The sequence below is a fragment of the Lithobates pipiens genome, unplaced genomic scaffold (genome assembly GCF_037356315.1).
Source record: "Lithobates pipiens isolate NorthernLeopardFrog02 unplaced genomic scaffold, aLitPip1_a1.2 Scaffold_30, whole genome shotgun sequence".
Lineage (NCBI taxonomy): Eukaryota > Metazoa > Chordata > Amphibia > Anura > Ranidae > Lithobates > Lithobates pipiens.
In genome coordinates this window covers 153,974,984-153,993,615 of record NW_027507791.1, presented here as the reverse complement: position 1 = coordinate 153,993,615, position 18,632 = coordinate 153,974,984, and the positions used below count along the sequence as shown (strand labels likewise).

The window sequence follows — 18,632 nt, the reverse complement described above, 5'->3', positions numbered from 1 at the left end:
AGATGATCACAGACCCTTGTGCTCTGCTAAATGTTCTTTAAACTAATGCCGAATACACACGACCGGACTTTTCGAGGGACTAGGTCCGACGGTCTTTCCGAATGAATGGACTTGGCCACACACAATCACACCAAAGTCTGACGGGTTAGAACGCGATGACGTACGACCGGACTAGAATAAGGAAGTTCATAGCCAGTAGCCAATTGCTGCCCTAGCGCCGGTTTTTGTCCGTCGGACTAGCATACACACAAACAGATTTATCGGCCCAGCGGAGCTCCGGTGGGAAAATGTAAAAAATGTTCTATTTTTAAACTCCGCCAGATTTTTGGCAAGCAAAGGTCCGATGGAGCCCACACACGATCGAATTGTCCAACGAACTCCTTCCGTCTGACCTTTGCTGTCAAAAAGTCTGGTCGTGTGTACGTGGCATTAGAGAAAAAATGTTTTCAAGACCACACATTACCTACCTGACTGCTCTGCCGCTGTTGATTTCAGATTCTCATGAATTCTCTCTTGCCCGCTGTTTAATGTGATCACTGTAGGGCTCTGTGACCTCTGACCTTTAAGACTGTTTTCCGGACTTTGGGCTTTAAGAGTCTCTTGATCATCACATGAAGTCAAATTCTGCAGCTTCAAAACACAGAGGTTTTACATGACATATTGTAATATTTCCTATGTACAGTTTATGAATCACCAAGGTTTATGTTCACATTAAACTAATAAACATACTAATGCATACCAATATCATTCCCATACACGACTACTGTTACACTTTATGGTAAGCCAGCCAAGGGTCTGGTACCACTCAAATCAAAACTTCTGCTGTCCAATTCACAAATCACTGCCAAAAGGTAATAACAGAAAACCTTTGCTGGTGAAAACTGTCTGAGACACAGCATTGTACCATTCTGTACATGCTCCCAAGGGTGTCCCAGAAGTCAGTCCCAATACTTAACCACTTAAGCCCCGGACCATTTTGCTGGCTTAAGACCAGAGCACTTTTTGCGATTCGGCACTGTGTCGCTTTAACTGACAAATGTGCAGTCATGCGACGTTGTTCCCAAACAAAATGGACGTCCTTTTTTTTCCCACAAATAGAGCTTTCTTTTGGCGGTATTTGATCACCCCTGCGGTTTTTTTTTTTTGTGCTATAAACAAAAAAAGCGACAATTTTGAAAAAAAAAACGCATTCTTTCTTACTTTTTGCTATAATAAATATCCCCAAAAATTTTTTTATTTTTTTTCCTCAGTTTAGGCCGATACATATTCTTCTACATATTTTTGGTAAATAAAAATCACAATAAGCGTTTATTGATTGGTTTGTGCAAAAGTTATAGCGTCTACAAAATAGGGGATAGTTTTATGCCATTTTTGTTAATATTTTTTTTTTTGTTTTTACTAGTAATGGCGGCGATCATCGTTTTTTTATCGTGACTGAGACATTAAAGCGGACACATCAGACAATTTTGACACATTTTCGAGACCACTGGCATTAATACAGCGATCAATGCTATAAAATTGCATTGATTACTGCAAAAACGTCCAGTGTGCATAAAGCCTTATTATATGTATATATATATTATATATATATATATATATATATATATATATATATATATATATATATATATACCTATTAATCAGATTCAGACTGCTTATCTTCTTGGACAACCATCACTAGTTCTTGTTAGCATAGAACAATTCAAAATAAACCTGTCCTGAAAAAAAATGTAGAGCTGCCATTGCTCACCCCCCTAAAAAGCTCTAGCTGCCTGCTTGTTATGCTATGTATGTATGCTATGCTCATTGATTTTAATACTTAACAAGTCATTAAACCATGTTTTTTAATAGATTCCATTTTTTTTTGTTAAGAACATACATGAAGTAAACACGATGCTCGAAGGAAACCTATGAACATAGCCTTCAACCCAAAATATCCCCTTCACTGCTTTCGTTGACAGCTTTGTGGCACTGCCTGACAATTAGCAGCCGCACTGTCCGCCAGCCATGCGAGTTCTAGTTTTCTAGTTTGACGCCCTTTCTGAAAGGCATAACAAACAGCCCAATGGTCCAGCTGAAGGAGCACACATGGAAGGCTGACAATGCTTCTGCTAATTGCAAGGCAGTAGGTTAGCATTGTCAGCCTGCAGAAAGAAGTGCTGTTACTGGCAGGATTGCCCTAAAACGGAAACTTTGCAACGTATTCACAAAAAATGTATACAGGGAGGCACAATGTCAAATATTAAAAAATACATTTGTCTTACAGCGGCTCCTGTTTGGAGAAGGCCGTGTTTGTTCCCCTCTGTGCCCGTTATAAAAATGGTTCGGACAAGTTGTAGGCTGCTTAGTATGTCTAAGGCTGGATTCACACCTATGCGTTTTTTGTGCTTTTTGCATTTCGCAGATTTGCACTGCAGAACGTGTTCCATAGGAAACTGTGTTAAGTGGACTGCAGTGCAAATATGCAAAATGCAAAAAGCACAAAAAATGCATAGGTGTGAATCAGGCCTAAAGCCCCATACACACTCAGATTTTCTGCTGATTTTTTTTTTCCTTCAGATTTACCAAAACCCTATAATATGAGGTCAAACCTTAGGAGTTTCAATTTGTATGCAGTCAGGCAGGCCCTTGCACTACATGGTTTTGGTAAATCTGAAGACAAAAATCAACAGAAAATCTGATAGTGTGTATGGGGATTTAGGTTGTTATGTTGCTTTTAACCACTTGCTTACTGGGCACTTAAACACCCTTCCTGACCAGATCAATTTTCAGCTTTTGATGCTCTCACACTTTGAATGACAATTACTCAGTCATGCAACACTGTACCCAAATGAATTTTGTGTCTTTTTTTCCCCACAAATAGAGCTTTCTTTTGGTGGTATTTGATCACCTCTGGGGTTTTTATTTTTTGCGCTATAAATGAAAAAAGACCGAAAATGTTGAAAAAAAAAGCATATTTCTTTGTTTCTGTGATAAAATTTTGCAAATTATAATTTTTTTTTCATAAATTTTGGCCACAATTTATACTACTACATATCTTTGGTAAAAATAACCCAAATTAGTGGATATTATTTGGTCTTTGTGAAAGTTAGAGAGTCTACAAGCTGTGGTGCGAATCGCACAAAATTGATCACACCTGATGTACTGGTGGCCTATCTCATTTCTTGCGACCCGAACAAGTCAGGAAAGTACAAATACCCCCCAAATGACCCCTTTTTTGAAAGTTGACATTCCAAGGTATTTACTAAGATGCATGGTGAGGTTTTTGATGTTGTCATCTTTTTCCCACAATTCTTTGCAAAATGAAGATTTTTTATTTATTTATTTTTTCTCACAAAATGTTCAATGTAATAGGTTATTTCTCTCACATGGCATGTGTATACCACAAATGACACCCCAAAATACGTTCTGCTACGCCTTCTGAGTATTACGATACCAGATGTGTGAGACTTTTACACAGCCTGACCACATACAGAGGCCCAATATTGAAATAGCACCATCAGGCGTTCTAGGAGCATAAATTACACATTTCATTTCTCAACCACCTATTACATTTTTGAAGGCCCTGGAGCACCAGAACAATGGAAATGCCCACAAAGTGACCCCATTTTGGAAAGCTAACACCCCAACGTATAATCTATGTGGCATAATGAGTCGTTTGAATGGTTCATTTTTTTTCCAGAAGTTTTGGGAAAATGTGGAAAAAAAATGAAAATGCATTTTTTTTACGCAAAGTTGTCCATTTATAAGATATTTCCAACACATAGCATGTACATAGCAAAAATGACACCAGGACAATGGAAATGCCCACAAAGTGACCCCACGTGGCACTGACAACACGTGGCACTGACAGATGGCACTGGAGGCAGATGGCACTGGAGGCAGATGGCGCTGACAGATGGGGCTGACAGATGGGGCTGACAGATGGGGCTGGCAGATGGGGCTGGCAGATGGGGCTGGCAGATGGCACTGGGGCTGGCACTGGCAGATGGCACTGGCAGATTGTGCTGGCTATTTGCTCTGGCTAATTGCTCTGGCAAATGGGGCTGGCAGGTGGCACTGGCGCTGGCAGGTGGCGCTGGCAGGTGGCACTGGCGCTGGCAGGTGGCACTGGCAGGTGGCACTGGCGGCACTGGGGCTGACGGCACTGGGGCTGACGGATGGCACTGGCGCTGGCAGGTGGCACTGGCGCTGGCAGGTGGCACTGGCACGTGGCACTGGCGGCACTGGGGCTGACGGCACTGGGGCTGACGGATGGCACTGGCGCTGGCAGGTGGCACTGGCACGTGGCACTGGCAGCACTGGGGCTGACGGCACTGGGGATGATGGCACTGGCGCTGGCAGGTGGAACTGGTGCTGGCAGGTGGCACTGGCAGGTGGCACTGGCGGCACTGGTGGTGGCAGGTGGCACTGGCGGCACTGGCGGCACTGGCACTGGCGGCACTGGGGCTGACGGATGGCACTGGCACTGGCAGGTGGCACTGGCAGGTGGCACTGGCACTGGCGGCACTGACGGCACTGGGGCTGACGGATGGCACTGGGGCTGGCAGGTGGCACTGGCGGCACTGGGGCTGACGGCACTGGCGGTACTGGGGCTGACGGCACTGGCGGCACTGGGGCTGACGGCACTGGCGGCACTGGGGCTGACGGATGGCACTGGGGCTGACGGATGGCACTGGGGCTGGCAGGTGGCACTGGCACTGGCGGCACTGACGGCACTGGGGCTGACGGCACTGGCGGCACTGGGGCTGACGGCACTGGGGCTGACGGATGGCACTGGGGCTGACGGATGGCACTGGTGCTGGCAGGTGGCACTGGCGGCACTGACGGCACTGGGGCTGACAGCACTGGGGCTGGCAGGTGGCACTGGCGCTGGCAGGTGGCACTGGCGGCACTGGGGCTGACGGCACTGGCGGCACTGGGGCTGACGGCACTGGGGCTGACGGCACTGGCGGCACTGGGGCTGACGGCACTGGCGGCACTGGGGCTGATGGCACTGGGGCTGACGGATGGCACTGGCGCTGGCAGGTGGCACTGGCGCTGGCAGGTGGCACTGGCGCTGGCGGCACTGGGGCTGACGGCACTGGGGCTGACGGCACTGGGGCTGACGGCAGGCACTGGCGCTGGCAGGTGGCACTGGCGGCACTGGCACTGGGCTGACAGATGGCACTGGGCTGACAGATGGCACTGGCACTGGGGCTGACAGATGGCACTGGGGCTGACAGATGGCACTGGGCTGACAGATGGCACTGGCACTGGGGCTGACAGATGGCACTGGGGCTGACAGTTGGCACTGGGGCTGACAGTGTAACAATTCATCACTTACAGATCGCTCTCCCTCCTCACGCGCTGTCTCTGTGTGAGGAGGGAGAGACACGGCAATGGGAGATGATCTCATATGTTTACATATGAGATCATCTCCCATTGGCAGCTGCGATCGCGCTGTGAACGGCCGCTTTGATTGGCCATTCACGGCGATCTGTATTTGCCTGTCTCCGGGAGACACGGCGAATACAAAACTTCCGCGATGCGCGCCCCCCGGCGGCGCGCATTGCGGAAGTAAACACGAGGCCGTCCAGGGACGGCCAGGCGAAGGAACCCGCCTGCTCTAAGGCCGTCATTCGGCCATAGGGCGGGCGGGAAGTGGTTAAACAATGTGTGGATTCCTTCATTGGTTTATATTATATCAGTGGGTATCTATGTAATTATTCTGGATTTGTCCAATGTTTGGACTGCTGTATTGACCCACCTGCAACCATGCCTGTATTTGAAAAATATAAATTAAGAATGTTAAAATAGATTTGGGTTCACATGCACCTTAAAGTGGAGTTCCAGGCAAAAATTGAACTCCTTAAAAAACGTACGCTTAACTCGTTTTTGGATATTTACATTTTTTTTTTGGGAGCCATGTCGCAGGACCGCGCAATTGTCAGTTAAAGCGGCACAGTGCCGAATCGCAAAAAGTGCTCTGGTCAGGAAGGGGGTATATCCTTCCGGGGCTGAAGTGGTTAAAATAACTTTATATAAACGGCAGTAGCTTTGCAGTGAGTCTTTCAACGTTTTTGAACGTTTTTGCAATAGTGTTTATTAGCGTTTTTTTGCGGTTTTCCATGTTAGCCTTTTTTTGCGTTTTAGTGACTCATGAACGCGATTTTATGGCGTTCAAAAAACAGCCCATAAACTCCACTGCTGATAAACATCCAAAAACGTCCATGTGTGCATGGACACAAAGGATAACATAGAGGGGAGTTTATGGGCTGTTAACCACTTTACAACCGGCGTACGCCGATGTACGTCCATTTTTTGAAGAGGGATCTCTCGGTAATGGCAGCAGCTGCTGCCACAACCAAGATATCCATCTCTTCAGGCGCCGATTGTGTGTACAATAATGGTGGTCTCTGCGACGGGTTCGCCACGAGATCACCGTTATCGGCGGCGGGAAAGGTGCCACTCCCTCCCCCCCCCGGAGCCGTCGGTAGTGGTGGAGGCAATCGGGACCTGCCTTGTCTGTGGTATGGAGACGAGTGAGGCTAAGATGGCCCCCACCCGTCTCTATACCATAGCAGGGCGGAAGCGACATCAAAACGTCACTACCTCTTAAAGGCACATTTTTTCAATGTCATTTTTTCAAATGACAATTTTTTTTTTTTTTTATTGCATTTAAGTCCAAATATGAGATCTGAGGACTTTTTGACCCCAGACCTCATATTTAAGAGGACCCGTCATGCTTTTTTCTATTACAAGGGATGTTTACATTCCTTGTAATAGGAATAAAAGTGATCCATTAAAAAAAAAAAAAAAAAATAAGTAAAATAAATAAAAAAAATATATAATAATTTTAAAACACCCCATCCCGACAAGCTCATCTGCAGAAACTAACGCATATGTGAGTAGCACGCTTGTAAGACCGCTGAACAAATACGGTGTGAAAAAAATATTGCAATGACCGCCATTTTATTCTCTAGGGTGTTAGAACCCTCAATATATATTGTTTTTTTTCTAAGCAATTTTCTAGCAAAAAAAAACTGTTTTAAATATGTAAACACAGAGTCAGAAAAAGAGGCCTGGTCCTTAAGAGGTTAAAAAAAAAACGCCCAAACTCCCAAAAACGGCTTCAGTGTGCATGGAGCCTTAGATGGTCCAGCTGTGGCCCATTGCATCACTAAACATCTACTAATTTTAGATCTTCTTGACACCAACAAAACTTTGGACACTGCAAAAGATAGATAAATGACTTTACCTCTGAAAGGAACAGTTCTGGTGATAACACTTCCAAAGAGCCTACAGTGGAAAATATTTTTGGGTTCTCTGCCTGGAGTGAACTTGAAATACGGCTTTCAGGACGGGACCGAGATACTGAAGCAGGTCTGGAAATGTCATCCAGGTTTCCTTTCACAATATCCATCTCCAGAAAACTCATCTAAAATCTAAATACAAGCACAATGCATTGATCACATATTACTATACATAAGTTTCAAACTTTAAATCCCTGTAATTACAGGTGAAATGGTTGTATTTAATCTGAATTCCAGGTATATATATATATATATATATAAAAAAAAAGACACAAACTAATGCAGCTGTGTATTCATTAAAACAGAAGTTTGGTATTTAAATAAACATTCATACTTACCTAGCATCGATCCAATGCTGCATTTGTATTCCACCGCCTCTACGCCGAGAACTGAGCAGTCACTAGTCGCTCAGCTCTCGATGATCAAAGAGCCAGGGCTGTCAGTCACCAGATCTCTGCTCTGCCCCTCCAGCTCTCACTGGAGGGTCGGGCTGTTCAGGGGGCGGGAGTATATCGTCTCAGGCTCTCAGCGGCTCACTGAGAGGTTGCGCCAGCTCCCAGTCCAGGCCTCTAGGTGGATCCCAACATTAAAGTCAGGATTCCTCCAGAGTCTGGAGCAGCTGAGTGTCATCAGCCAACTGTCAACTGAATACGGGTCACTCCTGTGATCCCCAGGAGAAGTAGTACCAATAGAGCTTTGGATCTATTTTTACTTTATTAGATCATAAATTATACATTTATTCTTTAAATGCAAGCAGTGAAACTGCCTGGATTTGACCTGGTATCAACCTCTAGTAATGACCAACCAAGACAGCACAGAGCCACGCCCGTTGCGACAGGACAGGCAAAACAAGCAATTGCTTGTGGCCCCGAGCTAGCCTGGGCCCCAGCCACGCCGCCGCTTCCTATAAGCTGCAGCCTGTAGCGTGGCCGAGCGCCTCTTCCTTCAGTCCGCGCGGTACAGGAGTTTCAGTTTCCTGTTCCCAGCCGCACACACTCACTTCCTTTCAGTCCGGCCGGCCGGGAGTAGAAAACTGAATCTCCTGCCGCGTACCGAACACGGGAGGGGTGGTGGGAGGCAGTCATCAAGACCCATTTAGTAATAAAAATATGGGAGCTTGCTGACCATAATAAAAACAATTACCATAGCTTTCTTTCTTTACCATCTCATTTCCATCTTATTGCTCTTTTTTTGAATTAGGTAATATTTATTAACCACTACAATACAGGGCACTTTCTCCCCCTTCCTTCCCAGCCCAATTTTCAGCTTTCAGCGTTCTCTCACTTTCAATGACAATTGCACGGTCATGCTACGCTGTACCCAAATTAAATTTGTATCATTTTGTTTGCACAAATATAGCTTTATTTTGGTGGTATTTATTCACGACTATATTTTCTTCTTTCTATTTTAAAAGAAAAAAAAATAATTTCCGTTAAGTGTATAATAATTGGTTTGTGTGATCACGGACATATGTACGCAAATGATCATGTACAGATGTGTGCAGATAATCATTGGGACATGTGATTTTAGTGGAACATATGTGGGGGGCATGTGTGTTTATTATTTGGGGACATGTGTGTTTTGGGGACATGTGTGTTTTACACTGTTTTAGACTAGGTTGGTGATCAGCGAGTAAAACGCTGTAAAAAACAGCTCATACTCACTGATCACCAGCCGGCTGCAGCGATCCGCTCTCCTCTCCTCAGCGACGACTTCCACGTGAGGCGAGGAGAGACGATTGCCTAGCAACCAGCTGTTTGTTTACATCACATGATGGCTGTTATTGGACATGGCCGTCATGTGATCAGGAGGGCCAATCACAGAGCCCTCCTGCCGATCCAAGATGCGCCGTGACTGAGTGACATGAGAGCATCGGGATCGCGCGTGCAATCCCCCTACTTCTGAAGGATGTTCAGGAACGTCCAGGCAGAAGTAGAGAACTCCCACCCGGCCGTATATATACACATTGGCCGGGTGGGAAGTAGTTAAAGCTTTTTGCAAAAATTTACAAAGCAGAGAAAAGATTCTACAGTACACTGTAGCAAATGTTCACATTTTATGCACATTATATGCAACAGCAGTATTTGCACTGTAAACCTTTATTTATATAAAGTATTGGTGAACATAAACTGTATCGCTATGCTGTGATTCCTGTAGGCTTTGCGTGTGTGCGTGCGTGTGTGGGGGGGGCAGTTGGGGGTGCCTCCATGTCCATTTTGCTTGGGGCCCCCAAATTCCTTCAAATCTCCCTGCATAGAGCTGTGGGTATAAAAGCTCTCTCTGTCACCCAGTCTAACATATAGGGGAATCTTTTGCCACCAGTGTGGTAGCACACTCTATGTCTGGAGGCATTTAGGTTAAGCATGGAATGAAAGGGGTAAAAAAAAAAAAAGAGAAAAACCTCCTCCCCACTACCCCACCTGCAGCACAAATGGGCACCATGAGGCAGTTTGTTAATCCAAGGGCCTGAGGTTCAGGCAAGCATCAAGACTCAATCTAGGGCTGGCTGCGACACAGGAAGGCAGCTAAAAGAGATTGGGAAAGGGTAACAGATCTTCAGAAAGCTTTCCCGTGACATGATCTGCAGACCTAAAAAGAGTGGATGGCAGAACACATTCCTACATATATGGATCAGATGCTGGGAAAGTAGAGGCAGGTAGGACACCTGCAGCCAGCATCCTGTTCAATTGGAAAGTGATTTGAAACACTTGGACCCCTTTCACACTGGAGGCGTTTTTCAGGCGCTAAAGGGCTTAAAATATTGCCTGTAAAGTACCTGAAAAATGCCTCCCTGCAGTCCCAGCATGAACGCCCAAGTGCTTTCACACTCAGGCGCTTCGCTGACAGGACGTTAGAAAAGTCCAGCAAGCAGCGTCTTTGGGGAAGTGGAGGAGCAGTGTTTACACCACTCCTACACTGCCCCTGCCCATTAAAATTAATGGGTGCATTTAACCCTTTCTTTGGCTCCTAGCATGGGTTAAAAGTACCCCACTAGTGGCTGAATAGTGCCGCAAAAACAACGGTAAATCGCTGCTAAACTAGCTTTAACGCTAATGCTGCCCGTGGCTCAGTGTGAAAGGGGTCTTAGTATTATTAATTAACCACTTAATAACCGCCCTATAGCTGAATGACGGCTACAGGGCGGTTTCTTAACTCTGGGAGGCCGTCATATGACGTCCTCCCAGAATTCCACTCGTGACCATCCACAGAACCCGGCGCATCACGGATCACGGTAAACGGCCGCTATGAGCGGAGTGATCAAATGACGGAGTGATCACTTGTAAACAACCCGGCGTCATGTTATGACGCCGGTTCCTCCCTCCCCCTCTCTGTACCGATCGGAACAGCGGAGGGGGAAGAGATCGGTGTCAGCAGCGATGTGGGCTGCATCTGCAGTGCCCACATCGCTGCTCACCGAAAATTAACCCCTCAATTCCCTGCAAATACTCTGCAATACCCTGCCATTACTCTGCAATACCCTGCAATACCCTGCAATACCCTGCAATACCCTGCAATACCCTGCAATACCCTGCAATACTCTGCAATACTCTGCAATACTCTGCAATACTCTGCAATACTCTGCAATACTCTGCATTACTCTGCATTACACTGCAATACCCCGAATTACACTGCAATACTCTGCAATACTCTGCAATACCCTGCATTACTCTGCAATACCCTGCAATACTCTGCAATACCCTGCAATACCCTGCAATACCCTGCAATACCCTGCAATACTCTGCATTACACTGCAATACTCTGCATTACACTGCAATACCCTGCATTACTCTGCATTACTCTGCATTACTCTGCAATACCCTGCAATACTCTGCAACACTCTGCAACACTCTGCAATACCCTGCAACGCTCTGCAATACCCTGCAATGCTCTGCAACACCCGCCAATACCCTGCAACACTCTGCAATGCTCTGCAACACCCACCAATACCCTGCAACACTCTGCAATGCTCTGCAACGCCCGCCAATACCGTGCAACACTCTGCAATGCTCTGCAACACCCACCAATACCCTGCAACACTCTGCAATACTCTGCAATGCTCTGCAATGCCCGCCAATACCGTGCAACACTCTGCAATGCTCTGCAACACCCTCCAATATCCTGCAATGCTCTGCAACGCCATACTCTGAGATACCCAGCCATACTCTGAGATACCCAGCCATAGTCGGTGATACCCTGCAATACCCAGCCATAGACACCCCCCCCCCCTCCCGCCGCCCTCCGGTGCTTCTACCGACTCGCCAATACGATCAAATCCAGAATCTTTTTTTTTTTCAGGCTTCCCAGCTTAGAGGTGAGATGCAGGGTCTTATTGACCCCATATCTCACTGTAAAGAGGACCTGTCATGCCATATTCCTATTACAAGGGATGTTTACATTCCTTGTAATAGGAATAAAAGTGATCAAAAAATTTATTTTTGGGGGAAAAAATGTCAAACTAAAATAAATAAAGTAAAATGAACAATAAAAATATATATTTTTTTTTAAAGCGCCCCTGTCCCTATGTGCTCGCATGCAGAAGCGAATGCATACGTAAGTCCTGCCCACATATGAAAACGGTATTCAAACCACACATGTCAGGTATCGCTGCGAACATTAGAGCGAGAGCAATAATTCTAGCCCTAGACCTCCTCTGTAACTCAAAACATATAACCAGTAAAAAAAAAAATTTAATCGTCGCCTATGGGGATTTTTAAGTAGCGACGTTTGGCGCCATTCCACGAGCCTGTGCAATTTTGAAGAGTGACATGTTAGGTATCGATTTACTCGGTGTAACTTCATCTTTCACATTATGCAAAAATTGGGCTAATGTTACTGTGTTTTTTTTTTTTTTTTAAGCACAAAACTTTTTTCCAAAAAAAAAGCATTCGAAAAATTTCTGCGCAAATACCGTGCGAGATAAAAAGTTGCAACGACCACCATTGTATTCTCCAGGGTGTTTGCTAAAAAAAACATATATAATGTTTTGGGATTCGATGTAATTTTCTAGCAAATAAATGATGATTTTTACATGTAGGAGAGAAATGTCAGAATTGTCCTGGGTGCTCCAGAACGCCTGATGGCGCTCCATGCATGTTGGGCCTCCGTATGTGGCCACACTGTGTAAAAGTCTCACACGTGGTATCACCGTACTCGGGAGTAATAGCAGAATGTGTTGTGGGGTGTAATTTGTGGTATGCATATGCTGTGGGAGAAATAAACTGATAATATGACAATTTTGTGAAAAAAAAAAAAAAAAAAGTAAAAAAAATCTTGATTTTGCAAAGAATTGTGGGAAAAAATGACAACTTCAAAAAACTCATCATGCCTCTTACTAAATACCTTGGAATGTCTTCTTTCCAAAAAGGGGTCATTTGGGGGGTATTTGTACTTTTCTGGCATGTTAGGGTCTCAAGAATTGAAATAGGCCATCAGTACTTCAGGTGTGATCAATTTTCAGATATTGGCACCATAGCTTGTGGACTCTATAACTTTCACAAAGACCAAATAATATCCACCAATTTGTACTTATTTTTACCAAAGATAAGTAGTGGTATAAATTTTGGCCAAAATTTATGAAGAAAAAATTACTAATCTGCTAAATTTTATAACAGAAACGAAGAAAAATTCATTTTTTTACAGAATTTTCTGTATTTTTTCTTTTATAGCACAAAAAATAAAAAACCCAGCGGTGATTAAATACCACCAAAAGAAAGCTCTATTTGTGTGAAAAAAAGGACAAAAATTTCATATAGGTCCAGTGTTGCATGACTGAGTAATTGTCATTCAAAATGTGAGAGCACCGAAAGCAGAAAATTGGTCTGGTTATTAAAGCGGGATTCCACCCTAAAGTGGAACCTCCGCTGATCGGATCCCTCCCCCCCTCCGGTGTCACAATTGACACCTTTCAGGGGGGAGGAGGTGGAGATACCTGTCAAAGACAGGTATTTTCACTCACTTCCGGGTATAGACTCCCGTGGGAGTCTACGCCATTTCCTGCCCTGCCGCGCTATCTGCTGGGACACACACGGGTCCCAGTGACAGCGCAGAGATTTCCTATTGCGCGGCGCGGCTCGCGCATGCGCAGTAGGGAACCGGGAAGTGAAGCCGGTTCGCTTCACTTCCTGATTCCCTCACCTAGAATGGTGACTGCAGCAGCCGAGAGCCAAGCGATCGATCGGCCTCGGCTGCCGGCATCGCTGGAACCCGGGACAGGTGAGTGTCCATTTATTAAAAGTCAGCAGCTGTAGTATTTATAGCTGCTGGCTTTTAAAAAAAAATTTTTTGGTGGAATCCCTCTTTAAGGGTGTTTAAGTGCCCAGTGGTCAAGTGGTTAATAAATATAATAAGAAATGGAGGAGCATTCTTTATGTTTGGAGGAAAAGAGATTTAGCCTCCACATTTGGTCAGGCTTTTTTTATAGCAAGAGCTGTAAAAATGTGGAATAGATTCCCTCAAGAACTATATGTGTATAGTCAGAGCTCAAAAAACAGATGTGTTCATAAACTTCACACAGTCCTGAAGAAGCGGGGGATCCTGCGAAACGTGTAGACCGTTTGTGAAGCTATCCGTGCACTTTTGGTGACAAAGCTCTGAATTACGTAAAGGAATTTTCTGTTCCTTATGTGTTCTTCAGGGAAATTATATTTTTTAAAGAAATCATGTTGTTTGTTTTTAATGTGAAACAGAATACAATTTTGTAATTTTTTACATATGTTTACAAGTGGTTCCCATTGGAATAGAGAAAGTCCCCAATTTTGCTTAAAAGGATTGTCTGTATAGATATCTCAAGAACTAGTTGTGACCAGCTCATTAGATTTTTTATTTTTTTTTTTAAAGAGCTGGATGCATTCCTAAATGCAAAAAAATACAACTGGATTTTAATTCATGCAATTAAAAAAAATGTTCCCCATTGGGACACATCAGACCATGCTGCATAGGGGTTCTTCGCCTTCCTCTGGATCAACTGTGGATAAAGGATTGTGTATATTGAGTTTTTTTTTTTTTAATTTGTTGAACTATATGGCCTTGTATCTTGTTTCAACCTATGTAATTGAAGATGGTGAAACCACCTAAGCATTATAGCAGCATTAACAGAAAAAAAACACAGGGCACCTCTCAAATCACTTGTGTTGAAAATAGAGGACCATAATAAAAAGGTCTTGCTGCATCAACTTGCGTGTAAGAGGTCTTCCTGAAGCTAAAAGAAACCCTGACCTACAGTGCCTTGCGAAAGTATTCGGCCCCCTTGAACTTTTCAACCTTTTGCCACATTTCAGGCTTCAAACATAAAGATATAACATTTTATTTTTTGCGAAGAATCACCAACAAGTGGGACACAATTGTGAAGTGGAACGAAATCTATTGGATTTTTGAAACTTTTTTAACTAATAAAAAAATGAAAAGTGGGGCGTGCAAAATTATTCGGCCCCCTTGCGTTAATACTTTGTAGAGCCACCTTTTGCTGCGATTACAGCTGCAAGTCGCTTGGGGTATGTCTCTATCAGTTTTGCACATCGAGAGACTGAAATTCTTGCCCATTCTTCCTTGCAAAACAGCTCGAGCTTAGTGAGGTTGGATGGAGAGCATTTGTGAACAGCAGTTTTCAGCTCTTTTCACAGATTCTCGATTGGATTCAGGTCTGGACTTTGACTTGGCCATTCTAACACCTGGATACGTTTATTTGTGAACCATTCCTTTGTAGATTTTTCTGTATGTTTGGGATCATTGTCTTGTTGGAAGATAAATCTCCGTCCCAGTTTCAGCTCTTTTGCAGACTCCAACAGGTTTTCATCCAGAATGGTCCTGTATTTGGCTGCATCCATTTTCCCCTCAATTTTAACCATCTTCCCTGTCCCTGCTGAAGAAAAGTAGGCCCAAACCATGATGCTGCCACCACCATGTTCGACAGTGGGGATGGTGTGTTGAGGGTGATGAGCTGTGTTGCTTTTACGCCAAACATATCGTTTTGCATTGTGGGCAAAAAGTTTGATTTTGGTTTCATCTGACCAGAGCACCTTCTTCCACATGTTTGGTGTGTCTCCCAGGTGGCTTGTGGCAAACTTTAGACAAGACTTTTTATGGATATCTTTGAGAAATGGCTTTCTTCTTGCCACTCTTCCATAAAGGCCAGATTTGTGCAGTGTACGACTGATTGTTGTCCTATGGACAGACTCTCCCACCTCAGCTGTAGTTCTCTGCAGTTCATCCAGAGTGATCATGGGCCTCTTGGCTGCATCTCTGATCAGTCTTCTCCTTGTCTGAGCTGAAAGTTTAAAGGGACGGCCAGGTCTTGGTAGATTTGCAGTGGTCTGATACTCCTTCCATTTCAAAATGATCGCTTGCACAGTGCTCCTTGGGATGTTTAAAGCTTGGGAAATCCTTTTGTATCCAAATCCGGCTTTAAACTTCTCCACAACAGTATTACGGACCTGCCTGGTGTGTACCTTGGTCTTCATGATGCTCTCTGCACTTTCAACAGAACCCTGAGACTATCACAGAGCAGGTGCATTTATACAGAGACTTGATTACACACAGGTGGATTCTATTTATCACCATCAGTCATTTAGGACAACATTGGATCATTCAGAGATCCTCGCTGAACTTCTGGAGTGAGTTTGCTGCACTGAAAGTAAAGGGACCGAATAATTTTGCACGCACCACTTTTCAGTTTTTTTATTTGCTAACAAAGTTTAAAATATCCAATAGATTTCGTTCCACTTCACAATTGTGTCCCACTTGTTGGTGATTCTTCACAAAAAAATTAAATTTTATATCTTTATGTTTGAAACCTGAAATGTGGCAAAAGGTTGAAAAGTTTAAGGGGGCCGAATACTTTTGCAAGGCACTGTAGCGGACACTGTGCAAAGGATCTTAACCACTTCAGCCCTGGAAGAATTTACCCCTTTCCTGACCAGAGCACTTTTTGCGATTCGGCACTGTGTCGCTTTAACTGACAATTGAGCAGTCGTGCGACATTGTACCCAAACAAAATTGACGTGCCTTTTTTCCTACAAATACAGCTTTCTTTTGATGGTATTTGATCCCCTCTGCGTTTTTTTGTTTTTGTTGCGCTATAAACAAAAAAAGCGTGACAATTTTGAAAAAAAAAAAACGCATTATGTTTAAATTTTTGCTATAATAAATATCCCCCAAAAATATATATAAAAAACAATTTATTTCCTCAGTTTAGGCCGATATGTGTTGTTCTACATATTTTTGGTACAAAAAAAATAAAAAATCGCAATAGGCGCATATTGATTGGTTTGTGAAAAAGTTATAGCGTCTACAAGTTTTTTTTACAAGTAATGGTGGCGATCTGCTTTTTTGGAACCATTGGCATTAATACAGCGATCAGTGCGATTAAAAATGCATTGATTACACTGTAAAAATTTCACTGACAGTGAACGGGTTAACACTAGGGGGCGGTGAAGGGGTTAACTGTGTTCCCTGGGAGGGGATTCTAAGTCAAGGGGGAGGTACAGGTCGTGGTTCCTAGCTAATAGGAACACACAATTTGTCACTCCTCTCAGAACAGAACAGGCAAGTGTGTGTTTACACACACTCGTCCCTGTTCTGTGTCTCCAGCTCATGATCGCTCGTGGCCAGTGGTCATCTCGACTGTCGGCCATGAGCATCGGCACCCCCAGCTGTGCAGCGCGTGTGCCTACGATCCGGTCTCTGCGAGTCAATGTATAGTTATGTGGTTTCGCACAGGGAAGCCAACCTGTCACACTAAAACTGCAGCGGCTGGTCCGGAAGGGGTTAAAAATCATCTTGAAAAGACCGACCACCACCGGTCTAAGGCCGCGTACACACGTGGCGGACTGTCTGGCCAACTTAGTCCGTCAGACAATCCGACGGACAGTCCGTCATACTTTCGAATGAACGGACTTGCCCACACACGGCACTTTTTGAGCGGACTAATACGGCAGACTAAGTCCGCCATACTATCCGCCCTACTTTTGAAATGAACGGACTCGCCCACACACGCGGAGAAAAGTCCGCTCATTTCGAGCGGGTCTCCAGGTAGGCGGGGCCCGTGACGGAGACGTCGCTGGCCCCGCCGCCTGGTATGGACTTAAAGGGGAACCCCAACGCCGAAAAAAATCGGCGTGGGGGTCCCCCCCAAGTCCACAACAGACCCTTGTCCGAGCACGCTACCCGGCCGGCCAGGAAAGGGGGGCGAGCGAGCGCCCCCCCTCCTGAGCTGTACCAGGCCGCGTGCCCTCAACATGGGGGGGTGCCTTGGGGAAGGGGGGGCCGCGCGGCCCCCCCACCCCAAAGCACCTTGTTCCCATGTTGATGAGGACAAGGGCCTCTTCCCGACAACCCTGGCCGTTGGTTGTCGGGGTCTGCGGGCGGGGGGCTTATCGGAATCTGGGAGCCCCCTTTAATAAGGGGGCCCCCGGATACCGGCCCCCCACCCTATGTAAATGAGTATGGGGTACAATGTACCCCTACCCATTCACCTGTGAAAAAAAGTACAAAAAAACAACACAGGGTTAAAATATTTTATTGCACAGCTCCGGGGGTCTTCCGTCTTCGGGGGTCTTCTCGTCGGACTCCTCCGCTATCTTCTTGTAGCTCTTTTGCTAGCGGAGGAGTCCGGCTTTCTTCCCCGCCGCCGGCCTCTTCTCCCGACTTCGGGGGTCTTGTCCCCCTCTTCGGTTCTTCTGCCGGGCCACCGCGCCTTCTTATAGCTCTTTTACAGGCGGTGGCCCGGTCTTCTGTCGCCGACGTCGCCGCCGCCTTCCGTTCTTCTTCTTCTTCTTCTTCCCCAGGAGATGTTGCCTCGACGATCTCTCCGGCCGGAATGCCAGAGCCGCGCTGCGCGGCCACTTATATAGTGACAATGGGGCGGTGTCACATGGCTTTATGTCACATGGGTTGATGTCACATGGGGACTATGACATCGTAAGGGGGCGGGGTCACCATGTGACACCAACCCATGTGACACCGCCCCATTGTCACTATATAAGTGGCCGCGCAGCGCGGCTCCTGGGGAAGAAGAAGAAGAAGAAGAACGGAAGGCGGCGGCGACGGCGGCGACAGAAGACCGGGCCACCGCCTGTAAAAGAGCTATAAGAAGGCGCGGTGGCCCGGCAGAAGAACCGAAGAGGGGGACAAGACCCCCGAAGTCGGGAGAAGAGGCCGGCGGCGGGGAAGATAGCCGGACTCCTCCGCTAGCAAAAGAGCTACAAGAAGATAGCGGAGGAGTCCGACGAGAAGACCCCCGGAACTGTGCAATAAAACCCTGTGTTGTGTTTTTTTTGTACTTTTTTTCACAGGTGAATGGGTAGGGGTACATTGTACCCCATACTCATTCACATAGGGTGA

At 45.6% G+C, this 18,632-nt stretch overlaps 1 protein-coding gene across 4 annotated transcripts in view; it reads right to left on the bottom strand.

Moving 5' to 3' along the window:
* Nucleotides 1–18,632, bottom strand: part of FSIP1 (fibrous sheath interacting protein 1) — a 265,899-nt gene that overhangs the window by 240,597 nt on the left and 6,670 nt on the right. For all 4 annotated transcript variants that reach the window (XM_077465009.1, XM_077465012.1, XM_077465011.1 and 1 more), the window contains exons 2-3: nt 7,241–7,427; nt 468–630 (exon numbers count right to left, since the gene is read on the bottom strand). In XM_077465009.1, coding sequence (XP_077321135.1) covers nt 468–630; nt 7,241–7,420 — 343 coding nt within the window. In that variant the 5' untranslated portion in view covers nt 7,421–7,427. The remainder of the gene's footprint in view (nt 1–467; nt 631–7,240; nt 7,428–18,632) is intronic.